The sequence below is a fragment of the Leuresthes tenuis genome, unplaced genomic scaffold (genome assembly GCF_036924035.1).
Source record: "Leuresthes tenuis unplaced genomic scaffold, fLeuTen1.0.hap1 SCAF_17, whole genome shotgun sequence".
NCBI lineage: Eukaryota > Metazoa > Chordata > Actinopteri > Atheriniformes > Atherinopsidae > Leuresthes > Leuresthes tenuis.
In genome coordinates this window covers 13,578,188-13,598,136 of record NW_027325371.1, presented here as the reverse complement: position 1 = coordinate 13,598,136, position 19,949 = coordinate 13,578,188, and the positions used below count along the sequence as shown (strand labels likewise).

General features: G+C 45.1%; 1 protein-coding gene across 6 annotated transcripts in view; it reads right to left on the bottom strand.

The window, feature by feature from the left end:
* The window catches only part of LOC140273680 (axin-2-like), a 118,303-nt gene that overhangs the window by 10,538 nt on the left and 87,816 nt on the right, over window positions 1-19,949 (bottom strand). For 3 of the 6 annotated variants that reach the window (XM_072369319.1, XM_072369321.1, XM_072369320.1), the window contains 3 exons: window positions 16,688-16,789; window positions 14,549-14,613; window positions 13,923-14,246 (listed from right to left, as the gene is read on the bottom strand). In XM_072369319.1, the coding sequence (XP_072225420.1) occupies window positions 14,243-14,246; window positions 14,549-14,613; window positions 16,688-16,789 (171 nt within the window). In that variant the 3' untranslated portion in view covers window positions 13,923-14,242. Of the gene's footprint in view, window positions 1-320; window positions 453-2,259; window positions 3,188-4,588; window positions 4,891-13,922; window positions 14,247-14,548; window positions 14,614-16,687; window positions 16,790-19,949 lie in introns of those variants that run through there. The other 3 variants (XR_011908049.1, XR_011908048.1, XM_072369322.1) reach the window with 3 other exon arrangements.

The following is a 19,949-nucleotide window of genomic DNA, read 5'->3' as shown; positions in this document are numbered from 1 at the left end:
TTCCTCATCTGTTAATTGGAAGAAGTAACAAGGAGGTCGGCTGGTGTTGAAACAGCGCACAAAAAAAAACGTACAGCAGCTACACTCATTCTAACGTCTCATCTTACAAAATCTACACCACATGGGTTTTAAAAATGGGGCTTGTCATCGACCCCTGGCACATCCTGGCTGCTCCAGTCAAGTGTTAAAGGGGCCAAGAATCCATCAATATGTTCACGACAACTACCCATTCCTCTCGTTTTGTTAGAGCTGCCACCAGCCAGCAAACGGTAAGTGTGGGTTAACAGGCAAACATGTATTTTTGGATAAAATTCACTTACACACTGCTGTCAGTTACTGACATGGCGTCATCGGTCAAGGCATCGCTGGAAACCTCGCTGTCATTGGTGCTGCTGATGGGGGCGAAGGAGCCCACATGGCAGGGGTTGAGAGAGTCTCCTCTCCTGTATGATCTGGGGAGGTTACAACAACAGACGTTGGGTTCACGTTAATACAACTCAAAAACAGCACAAGACAAGTTGGTGACATTTCGTTTTTATTCCCTGAGGAGTGAGTGAGTGAGTGAGTGAGTGAGTGAGTGCATTTCTTCCACAGGCGAGGACCCTGAGATCAAGACAGGTTGTGCTTTCTGATGTTTGAGAGAGAGAGAAAAAAAAAAGATTCCATGTGTGGATGCAGCCTTGTCCATTACCACCAGTTACTTCAATGAGTAAACGCGACAGGCTAGCAGGCAGACGTCATCTGCGCTGGGAAAACTTCTGAAAAGTCCCACAATTTCTCTTTCCATTCCTCTCATCCACGCTCACTCTTTCCTCAGCAGACATGTCTTGCTGTGTTTGCATTCTTGCCATGGTACAAGGGGGGGGGGGTACCCCCTCCCAAAAAAAAAGTATGTGGTGGAACCATGAGAGTGTGTCAGAGAAGGAAATAAAAGGGGAGAAAGGGAAGAAGGGGGGTCTTCATGAGGAGAGAGACCCAGCATGACTAAAGCCGCAGGCCCCCAGCTCCAGACTGACCTTCAGAGGGGCTTGCAAAGAGTCAGGTATTTAACACAGCTGGCCTTGCATTCTTCTCTCCCTGCCTCTCTTTCACCCACTCATTTATCCTTTCTCCTCCCTCCCTTTCTTTCATGGGTTTGCACCCCCCCCCACCCCTCCTCTCTGCCCCTGTCCTTCCTTTCCGCTCTCTCTCCCCTCACTTTCGCTCCAAAAGCATGTCTCGTAGTCCCCATCCCTGAGTTTTCAAAAGGAAAAAAAGATAAAAGTAGAGAAGGCAAAGGGGGGTGGGGGGGGACAGCAAAGGAGGGAATCAGAGGAGAATTGACGCAAACAAGAAGAGAGGAAAGAGGAGAGTGAGGGGAGGGGGAGGTGGTGGGGTGCTGATTCTGTACTGTAGCTGCTGCCTTTCAGGGTTTGTTTTCTTTTTTTTGTGTGTTGTAAAAGAACCTGAGTCAGATGGGATGAGGTGAGGAGAGGCAAGAGGAAAACAGAAATGGGTTCCACATGTTTCCGATCCATTTGGTGACAAAGAAAGGGAAGAGAAAGGGTCGAGGGTCCATGTGAGAAGAGGGTGACTCTGCCAGTTTGGCCAACAAGCATCACGCCGGAGGAAAGCTCCCATCGCTCCTGCCAAGCTGTCAATCTCTGTTTATAGAGTTTAACTCAACCTCTCATTTTAGAATTTAGCAACAGCAACATCAGAGGACGCCCCAGCTTTGGCACAATATTTTAAAAACTTACAATTAAGGGCAGCTTTAACCTAAACTTAAACAGAAAGAGCAGGAAATGCAGTAATAAGCATTCAAATTAAACGGCACAACCTTCACTTCAAAGTGCCATCTATAGATCAGCTAAAGATTTATATCTCTGCTCGACAGTGTGGTACAGGAGGAGGCATAGCATAGCAATGTCATCATCTATTATTTGCTGGCTGGGGCCAAAGCCAGCAGTGCTCTGTGAACTTTTCCTCTGGAAGACGATCCCTCATTCTGTGGAACTATTTCAAAGCCCCGGAAATCCAGGCGAGCGCCAGCAGAGGGCTGCTGCTGCTGCTGCTGGAGACGGTGAGAGGGGAGAGAAGGGCAAGAGAGAGACAGGGAGTCGAGGACAGACAGTTTTCTGCAAACTGTGGAGAAAAAACATGTGTTGCACTTCTGCACATGGGTGAACCGCTCTCAGGTGGACTAAACCGGGACATGAATCCTGCCTAGGTTCGCACCACAGTGTGAATACAGAGGAAAAGAAAGTGTTGCAGACATACCTGTATCCCCTCTCCATCACCTCCACAGTCCTCGTTGGCATGGGGGCCTTGTGCCCCTTGGCCGCCAGTCCAACCAGCGCTTTGGCTTTGAAATCACAACTCCACTCCTCCTCTTCGTTGAGCGTGGGCAGGTATCCACACACAACTTTCAGGTTGCCCAAGGCGCTCGCGTTCACATGACTCGGATTTTCTCCCCCAGTCCTCACATACTGGAGATAAATGTCAGAGGTCAGGAACATCTGGTAGGAGTTCTCCTCCATGTTGGCTTGGATCTCCGTCTGCGCCTGGTCGAACATTGCCGAGTCGATGTGCTGCTTTTTGATATTATCCCGTATGAAGGTTTTAGTTGCGGGCTTCAGCTGTTTGGCAACGATGCTGTTGTTTTCGATGTAGCGCTTGTAAATAGCTTTGGCGACTCTATGCGTTTTGGTATCCTTTAGGTCCATTTGCCTGAAGCCGTTGCAGGCGAACCAAAAGTCCAACGTGTCGACGCATTTCTCTCGCTCCAGGAATGTCCTGAAGAGAAGCGCGCCGTCCTGGTCCCCCAGGAGGGAGTGCAAAGACTTTGTCCACCGGGAAAGCGGTGAATCCGGGGAGGCACTCCCCTCTGGCTCCCCAAGACCATCCTCGTTCCTCCTCGCTGAGGAGCCCGGCGAGCCGAGCAGAGCAGATTTAGGGGATTCCAGGGGTTTCATCATTGAGAGTTTGCCGGGGTAGCAGGGCGTCTCGCCCTCCTCCCCAGGCACCGGGGGTCGAGGGGCATCTTCGCGGAAACTACTGGCGATATGGTCCATAAGCACCCGGCTCATGACTCCGAAGGCAGCAGGAGAGGAGCCCGTGTGCTGTTCGCCTCCTCTGAGCTTCTACTGTAATCTCCTCACTCTCTTATGTCAGTGGGGGGGCTTCTCTCTGGCTGCCCGTCTTCTCTCTGAAACACAAAGTATTGATCTAATCAAAACCAGATCCGCCCCGACTTCAAAAGGGGGTAAAAGAAACGCAGTCGGAGCCCCCTTTTTTTTTTCTCTTCCCCCCAACCTCTCACTGAATTTGACAGAAACCGGGTGGCACAGTGAAAACTGGAGAAAAAAAAAAGCGCCGCAGCAGCATTACATAAACAAGAGTTGTTCGTATCTCACTCAAATAAAGAAAGAAAAAAAGGGATTTCTGCTAGGAGGACACGAATCAACGAGGATCTTTGCAGTGATTTCGCACAGTAAAGAAGAAGAAAAAAAGCCACCTGAGGTGCGCTCCAACTGCAGCACCCTTTTCGCCAGCAACGCCAAGGGCAGTAATCACACGTAAGGCACGCAGGGCTCAGATATGAACCGCATTAATAACACGTTTATCCCCCAATTCGCCGGAGCATTACGCGCGGACACGGTTTCCGGAGGCATCGCGTCGGATTTCTGGGTAAGAGTCCGCCTGCCCGCTGTGGATCAGATACAAGCACACATCCCTCCACAGTGCCCGCCACCTTCTGATTCATGGTCATTTCTACGACTCAACATCTCATCACGAGCAACTAAAAAAATCGAGCCCCCCACCCCCTGCCCTCCTCTACCTGTAGGACATCGATGCGGGACAAACTCCAGGAGATGGAAAGACGTGACTAAAATAGTGAATGGAGTTGACTGGCTGCTGTTGGCGTGATTTTCATGGAGCTTTCTCCTGCTTCAAACCCCCTCAGCTGTAATCGAAGCGGTTTGATACGGACGGCCACAGTCTCGTGAGATATCAGATCAGAAGGCTGATGTGCAACTTTACAGATGCCACTTTTTTTTCTTCTTCTTTTTAACCCCCCTCATACGCCCGAGTGTTGAGCTCGGAGAAAACCCAGTTCCGAACAGAGCCGCGGCTTCTACTTCTAAAAAAAAAAAAACCCAAACCAAACAACCGAAAACAATCTGTGAACATTACAAGTTAACACCGTCAGTGAGCATCTGAAATGTTCGACATAAAGACACTGAAGGCGGAAAAAAAATAACGACCACTGTTTAAACGTCCAGTCTCAAGTACACCAAAGTCTCAGATCCTCTGTGTGTGTGTGTGTGTGTGTGTGTGTGTGTTGGGGGTAGCTCAAAAAGAAACGAGTACTTTCAGCATTATTTACTTTCAAATGAGTCCAAACTCAACCAAGTTCGAATGACAAACAAAGTCGCTGATAAAGGGACGATACGAAGCGGGTTTTTGGTGTTTAAACGCCACAAAAAGCGCGTCATTAACCCCCCCCCCCCCTCCCAGAACGTTACTTCAAAGGCGAGTCAACAGCACATCAAAGAGAACTCCAATGGGGGGCCAGTTTGAGGAGGAACGCACTCTCCTAACTTACCATCGATCCAAGAGTTCGCTCCACAAGTTACACTCCTGGTTTTTATCCACAAAAAACGCGTATACTCCACATTACCGGTGTCTACAACACTTCCAAATACAGTCCGCTCGCATTTGAGAGGAAAAAATACACTCGAGAAGACAAAAATATATCTATATGTCGCTTTTCTCCTCCCTGTGCTCTCAGGCTGCCATGCCGTACGGTAGGTCTCTTCTGTGGGCGACTCCAACACCAACTGAACCGAGAGGCTGGAGCAGCTCACTTCAAAGTGAGGAACCGACTGCCTGGTCCCGACAGCGGCATAAAAAACAATTGCCGCTTTCTCCCTGCGTAAAAAAAAAGAAAAAAAAAAAAAAGAGGTGGGGGCAGGAGGCGGAGATTCTCTGATGTTTTGCAGTCACTCGAGACGAAGAGTCTTTGAAAGATGTCTGGATTTATTTTCGGACCTGCGAGCGTTTCGCTGCGTTTTGCAAATCTTTTCCCAGATCACGAAGTTGCAGCTACAGTGTGAGGACCTTATCAAAGACAGGCAATCTTGAGCCAACTCCCTGAGGGTTTAAAGCGTCAGAAGTAACTGATCTGCCGCCCCAACAGCATTATCGTTACAATCCCTCTGTTGCCACATATACTTTAAAGACACAGGGCTCTTTTCTCTATAGCCCGCATACTTTTTTTTGTTGTACATTTTTAGATGAACCCACTGGAGTTCTGGGGTGTACGTTCCATGAAATGGCGTGTATAAAATAGGACAATCACATCTTAATGTTACACCTTTGTCCACACAAGAAGGAAACAGCCCTGCAGAATAATACATACTGAATCTTTAATCCCCTTGTGACGCTCTTTGGAAGTTGCAGAGCCGCAGATGCATCCATGCTGCAAGGTTCAAAGACCTGCTGAAGAAAGCATCAGCATGGCAAAAGTTTTCTACACTAGGCTCGAAGCAGTCTTTACAGTAATAATAATGATGATAAAGGACAATCACTTTACACCTCACCTCTGATTCAGGGTATGCAGTATGTTGAAAGTGCCACCATCACTCTACAGCTCCTACCAGTGGCAACAGGGGCACACAGCGGATAAAAACATCTGCTCAGAGAGGATAAGTTCTTTGAGGGGTCTTATATCATTTAAGCAACACAAGAATAACCCTTCTTTGCACCTCTGTCAGTGCAGTTTCCCTTGTGCATACTCCTTAACTGCAGCAGGCGATAACGTGAGAAGGAGTGAACAATCTTCCCAGACATCCAATATACATCCATTCACAGTTTGGATGCAGGGGAATGGTGGACTTTTGGACACTTCCTCTAATCGCACAGGAGTGGCTACAATCATTAATGTTTATGGTGTTTATTGGGGAGAATCAATTGAGTTTTGGATGGGCCCTTAGTGTTCAAAAGGGGTGCCACAGGGGACCCTTTGTGCAAGATGACTGGCTGTATTCTTTATAGAGCACCTGTAGGTGTCCGTGTCCTTTTAGTTTCAGTGGACATGAATCCAAACAGTACAGTACAAAGACAGCAAACACTTTGATCAAGTACTGTGAAAGTTTTTCCCTTGATGCTTCGCTTTCCCATCAAGGTTAATAAAAAGAGGAAATTGCCGTTGAAGAGGCCATGACGACTCAGGGTTTAGTCATCATTCAAAGGACATTTTATCACCTTCAAACTCTGTGCGCTCATATCCTGAACAAAAAACGCCCAGAATATCACACCACAATATCAAAAGCTGGGAGAATTTGTACCCCAGCAGGTACGTCTACAAATCATCGGGGGCATGTGGAAAGTTTGCGGAGAAGCTCATCTGATTAAAGCAAAACACGAAACATCAATTACACTTTGAATAAAAAGATGGAACACCTGGTCATAATCCATTGGGGGGTGAATGAAAACTGGCCAGCGAGAGACCAGAGAAGTTAAAAAAAAAGCTTCACGTAATCAATACACGTTTTAAAAATATAGCTGAACAGAGACACACATCTGGAATAGCTTAAAAGAACAGATGAACAATCCCAACAAAACAGTGTTGATGAATGACTATTTGGTTTGATCTGACATGACTGTGAGGACAAAAAAAAAAAAGTTATGAAATCGTGTGAAATCGTCTAAAGGTGAGGCACTGATGAGTAAGACTCAAAACTAGTCCACAAGTACACAAGTTGTGTCATAAAAGCTATCTGCACAGGCGAGGTCTCAGTGTAGGTACACAGGTCATCTGGCTAATATTCAGAGTGCTTCCCTGACAATGTCAGTCTTTGTTAACTTTGGAGGGCCCAGGCTGACCTCTGACAGTAAACACACCAGGGTTGAAACCATCTCCATGGCAATGGTGTGGACCCCCTGCCAGTACCTGGGGCCAGTTGGGCCCTCATGTCCTGCCTTGTCAACCCCCTCCATGGTTCATGGGAGGTCCCCATAGGTCAGGTCCTCCCTGCTGCCCCTCAGGAGCTGACCTCAGGTATGTGACTGGCTTGAGACCAGGGGTGTCCTTGGTCTCTGGCCCTATAAAAAAAAAAAAAACCTTTGAAAGAGGGCTTCGAGGGGAGACGTTATGGGATGTAACTGTCTCTCTTTATGGGGAGATATTATTACAGGGACAGGTCAAACCCTGACTACAAAGAGAAGTATAAATAGAGACTGAAGGGGACACGTAAATCACTAGTGTGCCCAATCGGTTCTTGTTTGTTTCTTTGTTTGCATGTGCATCGCCCCCAAAGAGGGTCTTATCTGAAGTCGTAGTTGATTAAAAAAAAATAAAAATCCTTCAATTGGAAAAACTTCAGAGGACTGGAGAAGCTTTTACGACTGTGGTCTCCTGAGTAACCTTGGCTTGTCGTAACTGCTACTGGCCACCTCAGTTGCAGCCATAAACACTCAGGGAGTGTGTGTGTGTGTGTGTACACCGGTGCTGTCCTCTCTGTGCTGCAGCTCTGTGATCAGTAACTGCTCTCAATTACAGTATTGTGTGCTATTCCTTTCGGCTTGGGGTTAAACTCTTTGCAGACCCCTTTGAAGTACTCATCCCTTTATCTCAAGCCAGAGCCAAGAATTTTGGGGGAGGACAATGGAAAATGAAACCAAGAGGGAAGCTTATGGCAATTATCAACCAGGGCCATGAGGAGGAAGTCAGCTTGCATAAAGAGAAGATAAAGAAAGTAGGAGCCTGCCAATGTAGGACAGGGGGTTACTGTTTCAAGTTTGTTTGGTGTGTACACACCCCGGGCGACAATCGACTGCAGAGAGAGAGGAAATGGAGGCCACCTCTTCAAAGTAAGTGACAACAGGGGGACAAAAGCCTCTGAAGGGAGCAAGGAGCTGATGAGAGGAGTTGGAGCAGTGGTGGTGACGGTGCACGGGGTCAACAAAGTGAGGACCAAGTGGTGGCATGAGGAGTATGGGGATGGGGGAAGTTGGAGGATAACAGAGGAAGAAGTGCTGTTGTCAGCAAAATCAAATGGCACGCAGCGAGCTGGGTGAGATACAATTAAAGTGTGGAGTTAAGACAGGCTTTGAAGTTGGACATGGTGCATAATACCCTTAAAAGTTAAGGAAGGGCAACAATTCGCAAGTATGTTATGGGGCTGTTTTGAAAGAAAAAGAGGGAAAAAAGAGCATGTGGTGGGGGGTTTGTTTTTGAAAGGGTTCAGTTTGAGGGGAATGAAGTTGGATTTCAAGCCCCAATTGGCCCCAGAAGGATGCTTTTTTTAAAAATGATTTCTTTATTTTCCTTGCTAAACAGAGCGAGAGGAAGCTTGGGTCTACCTGTAAATTTAGATAATGGGATGAGTGTTTGAGAGATGGAAGAAAGGGAAAAATAAGCGTGTTCGAGAGAGCTTAATAGGAAGCAAGATAGGTAAAAGAGAGGAGATGATGCATGAGACATGAAATCAGATGGGCGTAGTGGTAGGGAAGGAAGGTAGAGAAGAAATAAAAGACAGTAAAAGAAGAAGGGGGGTTGTTGAAGGTTATTTATTGTTTTTTTCCCTCGTTTTAATCCCATTTTGCGCTTGACTTTTAAGTCTACCAATGTATAGAAACAATGTCGGATGCACTGTCTAATCCCGTTTGGGCCATGAAGCTCACTCCACACTGACAGTAATGACTTTTATTTCCTCTGCTGCTTGCACTGAAGCACCATGCAGACACTTCACAGGCAGGACGCCCCAGTTCTGCCATGCTTGACAGGACAGCAATCCATCTCTGAATCAGTCTTAACCTGAACCCTGGACTCCTTCACTCATCCCTAATCTATCACTTTAACCCAACCTTCCTCCTTTCTGACAAGGGAGTGCAGGGTTCCCCCACTGGAAAGGTGATTAACTTGCTTGTCCATTCGTCAGACACCAGATTTTATCTCTTTCACTGCTTCCTGTTCCTTCATTAAAGGGGTGTGACGCAGGGTGAGCACCATGGCAACAGAGACATGCTGTGAGGCAGATGGCTTGTTGGGAGGACTTGGGAGTTTTCACTGTGTTGATTATACCCAGAAAAGTTCAATAAGAAGTCAACAGAAAAAAAATGGGGTTGGGTTTTTGATCCAGCAGCTTTGCACACTGTCTACTTTGTTTGATTGTATCAGCATGTAAACACACATAATCAGATCACATAGATTCTGCATTCATAGTCTAGAGATCTATTTAAAGGGCTTTACTGTAACAACCGATGAGCACATAGAGGCCATGTCCTCTGCAGTTTTTATATAATTTAATTTTGGTATTTGGAAAAAGGGTTGCTTATTTTGACTTTTAAGCCAGCTTCATGTTTCAAAAATCCGGGACAGAACTAAAGACTGGAAAGTTGCATAAAAAAAATGGATTCACCGCTCTACGTAATATTGTGTGATAATGCCAATAGTGCAACAATAACATTTCTCACCATAAAATAGCACAGAACTTTCAGATTGTATTATCTCTGTTTGACGATATCTCTGTTTGCAGGACAAGGCAGAAAAACAGTTTGGATCTTCCTGCAGTGTCGCCGATACCCGAGCTAAAGAGGAGAGGTTTATCCAGTTTGTTATCAGCACACGAGTCAAAAGCAAGATGCTATGGGTGGTGCATTAGTTCCCACAGCCTGTGCCACACGCTAGATGTCTGAAGGCACCATTTTGAACAATATATAACAGGTTTGGCCTTCAAGACAAGGAGGGTCTTGCCTATTTCAGCAAGACCATGCCAAACCCCATTCTACATCTATTACAACAGCATGACTTCATGGTAGAAGAGTCTGGGAGCTGAACTCGTCTATCTGCAGTCCAGACCTGCACCACTGAAAACGTTTGGTGCATTAAAAAACAACCCATACGACTGGAGGTCCAAAGAAGGATGTGTGTCAAGTTTGCTGTGTGAGTATTGGAGGTGTAGATCAAAATAAGGTGATAAAGTGTGGATGGATGGATGAGAGAGGCAGAGTGAGGCCATGGAGGGTTTTTATTTTCTTTCCCAGGAGGCCCAGGTGAACTACATCAACTGTAAAGGTCTGAATGCATTTTAAACTTTATGCTCATTAGTGTGGATGTCACTGTTGTCTGAGAGATGAATAAAAAGCGCAATGAAAACACAAGATACCCAGACAGTGAGAAAGGGCAAGCGATGCAGACAAACCTCCCACACGGTCTTGAACGCCTCTGTCCTTCTGCTCAACCTCTCCGATCAGATGGCAGATTCTTGCCACAATCGCAAAAACACAACCTGCTGTTGCCTCTTCATCTGCGCAGCCTCTAAGCCACTTGTTCTCAGATAACACACCTGCATATCCTTTTCACAGCCCCTGTTGCATTTGAGTGACAGGACAGGGGGAAAAAAAGAAAAAAAAATCACTTCCATAAATACCACATCAACAAAGAGAGAACGATACAAGCTAAGTAAAAGACAGGAATGGAGAAAACATGACGGTAGAGAGAATAAACAGCGTAGGTGAAACGCGTTGAGGGTGTAGTGTGTGTGTGAAGTGCTGGCGATAAACAGGTTTATTTATGCAAGCAGTGTAATGCAGCCAAGCACCAGCCTCCTAGGGTCTGACTCAGAATACAGCTCTATAAAAAGATCCAGTGGCACGCACGCTCGCGCAGATGATAACTTTGTCAATCACATGCTGATGTACAGTCAGTCCCAGAGGCTGTCACAAGAGAAGGGTGAACACGAAGCACGTCACAAGTGTAAATCGTGTAAGGCAGGGGAGGAGTGGCGGTGAATGCCCTCGAAACACTGTTTTCTACATCTGAAAGTCGTACTTAAATCGATGTCCTGAAATAATCTCACTGACATGCAACGTGAATGAAATGCACAAATCTCTGGTTTAAGGTTTCCCCTGTGCAGAGAAACCGCTTCTTGTAGTTGAAAGACGTTTCTTATTCGGTCGTGCAGCGGTTTTTTATCTGGTGTGTGGCAGATTTGAGATTTCCCTACACTCAAGAAAAACCCTCATTAGACGGTGCAACATCACAACCTCCAACTGAAGCAAGAACATGAAAATCGCCCAGATTTCAACTGCATCGGACAGCCGTGAGCACTCGCATGGAATGAGAGAGGATGAGTGGAAACCTCTGGAGCTCCCTGGCCGCCCTTTACTGTTGTCACACAACAGTCCACTGTCTGATGTGGAGATAACTGAGAGGAAGCGAGCGCTTTGATCCTTAATGGGGCCATGTCGGCTCTGTGGAAATGACATTCATGGCTTGTATTTACACAAGCACAATTATGGAGGTAATTCTGGCGGTAGACAATCAATTAGACTGAAACTATGTCAAAGTAATAACACAGATTAAAGGAGAGGTTATGGCTGGAGCCTGTTTGGGTGTCAATGAGCAAAACAGGAGTCTTCTCAATAAGCCAAAGAAAACATTTTTAGCTCTCCAGTATCAGCAGCTGTCAACCTTAATAGCTTTGTAGGTTACTAACGAAGTACTTGCCTCATTGCCTACCATTGTCTGAGCAAGCAGGCCGGTTTTAGCACCCGAACTCTTACCTCTGAGCCATGCTGTGGTAATACAAGCAGAATGTAGTTTATCTTGCAAAAATAAGCAAGGCCTTTCCTGAGAAAGACATAATCTGGATGGCAGCATACTGTGATACTGCCCCTCAAGCTGTATACTTTGTTCAGGGTTAATGGTGACTTCACAGATGTGCCGCTTACCGATGTCTTGTGCACTGATGCGTCTCATACTATCACTGAAAATAAATCCCTCTCCACACCGGGGCTTGTGACTTCTATGAAAAAAAAAAAACTCAGATTATGAGTCAGCTGCACCAGATAGCAAAGTATTATCAAGCAATACGTTTGTAGTTTCAAGCCTTCAAGCACTTTTCACACCTTGAAAAACAAAGATTTCCAGCCCCCATAAGAATCCTGTACGCAAATGCTAATATTATCGATAGCAAATCAAGAGCACGACCAGCGAATGTGAAGAAAATAGCTAACATGTGGCTGACAACCAGTTATTTTCTTTAACTAGCAGGTTCTGGTTAGCCATGATATTTGAGAATACAGCGGCTGTGTTGCAGGAAGTATATGGATGAGCAGGATAAGAGACACCGATACCTTGTCTTCCCGATCTGCTGCACAGAAACTGCTTATACGTGATGTCACATTTACAGCACGATGACACCCATTTTTGAGATGTTTGGAATCGACACTTGTAAATTTGGAACACGCCACCTTTATAACCATCCGTCTTTACAATTGGCTGGTTGATACAAACTAGTTCGATAAAAGCATTTGAGGACATTTTCCAACCTACAAAATGATCACAGATATGCTAGAGACATTAATATCTCACACTTTCCCTCTTAGATGTACACAAATAACGAGAGGTCTCGGATGCTATGTTGAAATGGTAATGAATCCTCTGTGCACCTCCTCCAGAAAAAACAGACTCTACAAAGGCTTTGTGCTGAATGACTAAATTCCTGTTTCTCAGATGTTGGTCTGACAGACCTCTCTTTTTTTCCCTCCTCTGTTCTTCTCCATTTCTATCTGCATGGGCAGCAGAAATCAGCACATCAAATAAATACAGCGAGGGGAATCGCGTTTCATTCGGAGACGGCAGAACAGGTCACGGACAACGGGAGCACGTGAGGTGCAGGCATAAAGAGAAAGCAATTCCAATGCAAATAAGAGTGGAGGCCACTGAAATCAAAAACTGATTTAGGAATGTAATAACATGGCTAAATTTTGTTCAACAAAAAAGGGAAGCTCGTGCATTCCTACCTACCAGTGACTCAAACTGGTAGGGGCTCATTATGAAGTTTGTTTTTTAATTTAACAACATCATAAAAACCTTTCAACTCTGGAGACTTTGGAGGACTCAGTGTGGTTACATGTGGGCCATCGGATCGGATTAATGGCTAAATTACATGAGTTATTCAGCTCATGTAGACAGCTTAATCTTACAAGAAATTTAATTGGATCGGATCGGATCGGGTTACTTGGGATCGAATTAAGACCCCGAGATAACTGATCCACTGAACGTGCCTGGAGACGACAGTGGATCGGATCGAGCGTTCTGCGCATGCTCGAAATTTTTTCCCGTGATCGTCAACCGGAAGTCGAAGCAGACGATATTACTGTTGTTGTCGCCGCCGTCAGAAAGAAACAAACAACGCGATGGAGAATGCGCCGTTGTGCATCGCGTTTGTGCCACAACCGTGTTCATCGTAAATGTAGAGGGATGTAGCTTCATCTTGCTCTTCGTTCGCCATCTTTCTCAAATGCCTTAGTTTTGTTGTTGTTGAGGTGAAGACGTCAACCGGAAGTGGCTCTATTAGCGCTAGTTGAAATGGGTACAGCGGTATTGCATGCTTTGTACCAGTGATTCGATTCATTCACCGCCATGTAACAAAGGATAATTACCCTTGCTCAGATAAGGAGCATAACCCAACTATAGCCATAATCGAGTTAATCTCATCATGTAGACCCACTGACTCTGAGAGGCGGAAGCCATCTTGTGAACTCTGAGTCATTGAGATCGGGTTTGAGCAGAACCGCTGATAAAACACAAAGCGGTGGTAGAGGCAGAAACACTGGGGCCAGTAACTGTAGCCATTGGCCTGTGGTTCAAACAATCAACTCGCAGCACTCTTTATCTGAACCAACCACAAACCTCCAACTGCTCTCAAGGCAAGGCAAAAAGGCAATGGGGGAGATTTCAAGGTCTTTGACTTTGGTTACAGCACAAATCTCATTTAACATGTATGTTGTGGTCATTGAAAAATAAGGGTAACAGCAGGCCTTCCCCTAATTGAGGGAATAATTATTAGGTATTTCAAGTCGATGAAAAACATGCTCAGAATGGGGGGGGAAAGCAAAACAACAGAAACGAATGCAAAACCTTTTATTAAAAACAATGCAAAAATATGCTGACTGATATCAAACATCTACATAACATAGAGTTAATGATAAGAACACAACATAGAACTGAACAATATAGTGGGATGAGAAACAAAAAGGTTTTTTTCCAACAACAAAAAGTACAAACTAAAATCTGAGAATGAATAAATATTCCATGCGAGTGAAAACGTCACATTAAACTTAAAAGGTGACGGACCCGGCGGCGTGAGGTGTGTAAAGTACTCGTAACAGTCAGTAATGCTCACATACAATGGGAAGATTTTGTCCTTCATGTCCCGGCGCATGTCAGGGTGTGGCTCTTACGCTGCTACCTGTGCACAGAAACCAATGTCATATTTCAGATATTAAAGAACATCAACGTTGGAAATTAATTCAAACCAGCTCTGACAGCTCCTTTGTGATTTTTCAAATTTAGGTCACTGTAAGTAAAAAGGATAGAACGCGCAGTGAATGACGGATGGGCGCCAAATCAAAGTCTTCCAGTCTGGAAGGCATGCAGCTGAATGAATATAATGTAGGAACTCGCTGTGAGTTTTTACAAAAAGCTGTATCTGCAGTCTACCGCAGCACAAACCTCAACATGTTTCTATGCAGTCCAAACAATCCCACTCACCTCCTGCTGCGGCAGGCATCCAGGTCTTCCTGCAGCAAAGAGGCCGTCTTCTGGAGGAAGCTGACCTGCAAGCACAGACGCACAATGTGCGAGATGGCTCAATAATCACGAAAACGGTCTCGCTTTGACAGCTTGTGTAATCAGTACGAGGGAAGCAGGAAACCGGTTTGAAGTGGAGGTGGCTGGATGGCTCTGGGTGGGTTGTGCTTTTGGGTGGAGTGGGCTAGCTGAGTGGTGGAGGGTGAAAGAAAAGCTCGCTTGTTGAGTCCGGAGGGTCAAGACAGCAGGGGCAGGGGGTCAGGAGATTAGGGTGGTGGGGTTAAGGCACATTGGGACACAGGGCACATTATGGAGCAGGTTAGCTGAGTTTAGGGTGTTGTGAAAGGAGGTAGCCCCATTCTTTTGTTTGGCTACAAATTGTAAGTTTATTTATGAAGTGTTTTTGGCTGAGGTGAAAATACCCCCCCCCCCCCCCCCCCCCCACCCACCATCTACATTTACTCAGCATGTAGAGCCTGGCAGAATAATCACAGCTCCAAAAGAATCTGTATTGTTCTGGGACTGCCATACTGGAGCCGAGGGTACATTCCTTTCTGTGGGGGAGACCTCAGCTATAGTTCTAGCATTTCATTTGGCACTTTATTCTGGTTAAGTATGTACAAAACCCCAACGAAATGTGGTCAGATGCCTCTTGAGACACGAAAATTCTGCATACCTATACATACATATTCTTTTCTCTCTTTTTTTAACTATATGAAAATAATGAATGTTAATGTGCAAAAACCTAAGACACTGTCAATGAGAGGAGAGACCGCTCTGGTCATGAATTACATTTTATAAACATATCTGATCACAGAGCTGTGGTCTTTGCATGGAAACGAGAACTTGGAAGATGAATTTGAAGGAGGCAGGGTTCACCATGAGCCCATTTCACAAAATCTCGCACCACACGGTCTTATTGTTCCGACAAAATGATTTACAAAGCAAGCAATGCGAAAACTGAGACCCTTCTATTGGTGTGAGACGGGGCTCAGAGGTCGGAAACAAATGAGCGTGGATGAGCAGAGGTTGACTGTGATCTGTTAGAGGAGAGACTGAGGTTGATGGAGAGGATCCAAAGCGCACTAAAGCTCTGAGATGGAGAACTAATTCAAAGAAAAACATGCCACACAGAGCTTTGTTCTTATTCAAAAATAAGTCCGACATGCAAAATTCATACAGGATGATCAAGTTCTGTTTTAGATGAGACTGATTTATGCTCTAACTTGAAGTCTTTATTCGGGATTTGCCGCTTTAAAGAGTGGGTTAGGGGACAGGGGAAATAATAGACTGGAGAAGCTGTGTAATAATGAAAACAAAGTAAAGAACAACAATAAAACACACACACACACACACAAAAGGAATAGCTCATAACTAATGAATCTGGCAACATGTCAGTAACATGACTAAAAGTAACATTTCTACAGTAAAATTGCAAAGACTTGCGTCACATATTATTACACAACATCGTAAAAATGATTCAGAGAATCTGGAGAAATCTATCCACAAGGGACAAATGTGAAAAACCAGAAGTAAATTGTTGTGATCTTCACACCCTCAGGCAGAACTGCATTAAAAACAGATTTTTTATTGATGGAAATCACCGCACGGCGCACAAACACTTCTGAAAAGTCACTTCCAGTCAACACATGGCACGAGTGACTTTCACACGCGTAAAAGCACCATAACTGCCGGTGCTAACAATTATATCCAGGCGTATTTTCTGCCACCATGATGACATCTTTTTCAAGGCCGGCCTTAATTACATCCGAGAGACAACAGCGAAGCACATTCTGCATTATTATTATTATCATTATTATCAGTTTTACAACGGCACGACTCGGCAGTAAAAGAGTCCAGAGACCTGAGACTCGTTTGGTGCATTATGACACAAAGAAATACAGCAAATGAGGCTCCAAACTGTCCAGCAGCTGAAATCCAATATCACTTACCCTTAAGTGATTTATTTAGTAGTGAAATACATAACAAGTACAGAATAACAGAATCCCAAGATAATTCCTCCCACGTTTGACCTGACAATCAACAGATTGAATATGTTTCAGACATCTAAGTTTTGCCTGGCAACATGCCACTTCTCACCTGAGCTTTCAGAGAGGTGATGGTGTCTTCCAGTTCCTGTCTGAGTTCAGCCGGCATCAGACCTTTGATCTTCCCCTCGTATTCCTGATGCACCATTGTCACCTGACAACACAGAGCTGGGTTAGAGTGAACACTGTCAAACCCAAACTAGACATCAGTTATTCCGTAGCCATGCAGTTAAGCAACAGTGAAATCTTGGTCCATGCCCATCGGACTTCTATATAAACGATGGGTTGGCCACTGATGAAAAAGAAGCATATTAAGACGTGCAGTTATATCATACACGAGTCTTCTGTCAATATCACTGGTGAATAGGAGTTTCTGCTTCCCTTTCACACACACTTACACTTGAAGGAGGCTCACGCACTCACACACAGACTGTGGGCATCCCCTCTTTATTCAAGGCTCATAGTATTCCCTCACTCTTCACAGCTCGCTCACATCTCCACAGGGGGTCCGCAGGCTGGCAGGACTCCCTCTGCACAACACCCTCTACTGGCTGCCGGCGACTACAGCCAGATCAGACACAAAGCATTTACAGGCTCAAAACAGCTGGGTTTGGAAGTGGACAGGGCCATGGTGGAGGGCAGAACACATCAAACGAAGCAGCGGCTCAATAGCTAGCTAGCTATCTCCACTGGGGAGGACTGGAGGAAGTCTGTCTGGGGCTAAATTACACTCCACTAAACCAGAGTCTGATTATAGAAGTTGAAAAGGGTTTGGTTAGCTCAACCCCCACTTTTTACCCACAAACACACATGAATGGGCGCACACACACACACACACACACAGTCTATAGACATACAAACGGCGCTTTTACGGTACCGTAAAAGCATTTACAGCATTTTGAAGAGTTGCTGAATCAATTCATTTGGAGCCTGATGAACAGTTTTAACAGAGCTTGAGGAATTAACGGGGCTTGTGAAAAGCAACAGTTTTCAACCACATATTTCAAGGTGTAACCAGGGGAGAGTCTGGGCAACCGTAATGTGTTTGGCAGAGCCAAAGTCCAGCTTAGCCCAGCTCTCATCAGTCTGGTCTTTCAAGTGAAGCGAGCGTGAATGAAGTGAGGGGGAGGGAAAAAACGATCGGCTTCCCTAAAATAATCTTCCTGTTGTGGATTTAACTGATTGTTCTGGCTTTGGCTAATTAATCTTCCTGGGCACAATGAAAGGGATTGGGGGAGCACTTCAAAGCAACCCTCAGTATAAATGATCCCAACATGGAGCAACTCACTTTGTCTCGGCACAGTGTGCAGAAGATTAGCCTGCTGCAACTTTGCCAATTTTTCAGCCTCCCTCTGCCCTATTCATGTTAAGGTGTTGGACCGATTGCATTGGTTTGAGAATCCATCAGTTCACAAAAATATGTCTTCTGTTTTCTTTTTTCCTTGCTGTGTGAGAATAAGGTCAAGGATAATTTGAAAGTGACACTTTCAAACAAGTGGCAAATAAACAGGTTGTAGAAGCTTTAATTTGAACGTCCAGGATTATAAAAAAAACAAACAAACAAAAAAAAAAAAAAAAAGGAAAGAAAATGAGCCGAAAGCAAAATTTCAAAATGTCTATCTATAGCAGCTTCTGTAGTCATAACAGAATGGCAAGCCAAGACAAAACACACTTCACTACCTCAGACCAAAGCAATAAACAATGGTTGAATAAACACATCCCTTAGCAGCCACTCTGAATATAAGTCTAAGATTCTTCAAAAGCCAAGTTCCTTAGTTTTGCATTCTTGGTTCATGTATGGTGCAGTCGCCGCAGCAATGAGAGATCCGCTCTGCCTAAATTATAAGCTCCTTTGTGGCCATGCTGTCTCCATTTTCTGTCCCATACATACATTAGAATGGGCAGCGTATTCACAAGGACCCAGAGAAAGCAACAGGGGTGACCGGAGGCCGAGCACACAGCTGTAAAGGTGACGTTTTATGCTCCTTTTATAGTTTGACCAAAGCATCTGCTGTCACGTTTCCAAAGCACCTCCATCTAAAGCTCCTACAAGTCGTAGTTTTCTATGCTATGTGTGTGGGTGGAAGCCGCAGGCTTTTTTCTTTTCCCCTTATGTTATACATCTGTTGTGGAACCTATGCTTGTTTCACAGTTACGTATGTTAATGTTCATGCAAAAAAAAAGGAAAAGAAGACAATTTCTTGTCTTCCCAACATGTCTCTAACTGGAGTTCGAAGCATCTGAAGCCCCAACGATGTCTGCTGTGCTTCCTGAAAGACACTTTTCATTCAGCTTTGCATCCTCTTCCAAATGTCTCCCGTTCTCCTCTCGGTTTTTCTTCATGCAGACACCCATTTTTTCCTTTCTCTCAACCTCTTTCTCACAGCAAAGGCACGTTTGTGTTTGTGAAGGAGACGTGCGACGACATCTGAGAAAAATGCTCCTCGCCATTAGGACAGAGGACGCCTTTGAACAGCTTCCGCCGTGAGGTTTTGGTCACTGGCGGACTCCAGATGAATCCGACAAAGGAGAAGAAAAGCGAGGAGAGGAGACACTGGGAAAAAGAAATGTGTGCCACTGGTTCCCCTAGCGAAGAAGGAGCACTTTGAATCTTTCAAGAAAAATCAGATTTCATCTGCACTGCTTTTTAAAATGTGATTTCGTTTGTTCCTGATGAGACACGGGTTTGAAGACTGTGAGGAGCGGCAGTCACTTTCCCCTCCCAGTCATTTTTAAAATGACAACATTTCATCTATATATAGCCTTTAGATTGTGGTTTTGACTCACTCTTGTGTTTAGTACTGTCACATGGTGTGTTTTTTTTGACAGCTGCCAGCAGAAAGGAACAAGTACTAAACACTTTCAACGTTCAAATGAAGTTTGTCACATCATTAGGAAGCTTGATGTATGCTAATGGAGTTGGTGTGTGTAAGCTTGTGAGAGGCGGGTTAAGGGTGGGGGGGGTGAGTAGCTGCTGGGAAGGCATTTTGGATATACCCCCTTATTCCTAAGCAACAAAAACCTTGTCAGGAACAAGAGGGTACATCAAAAATGCCACCACTCGCAAAGTTTGCACCTCCACATCCACTGAGTTGGCACCCAGTGAGTTCACCAAGGAGCAATTTCCAATCGAAACGCTTTGCTGCTAGAGGGAAAAGAGAAAAAGGCAGGAGGAGATTAGGGCTGGCGACGGCTCTTTGTAGAGCTGTGGGACAGATTGGTGGTTGCTGATGCAACGTGTCTCAATGAAAACGGCAACGCAGGATAACGACGAAGCCTAGAATTGGACTTCAACTCGTCTCCATTTTTATGCC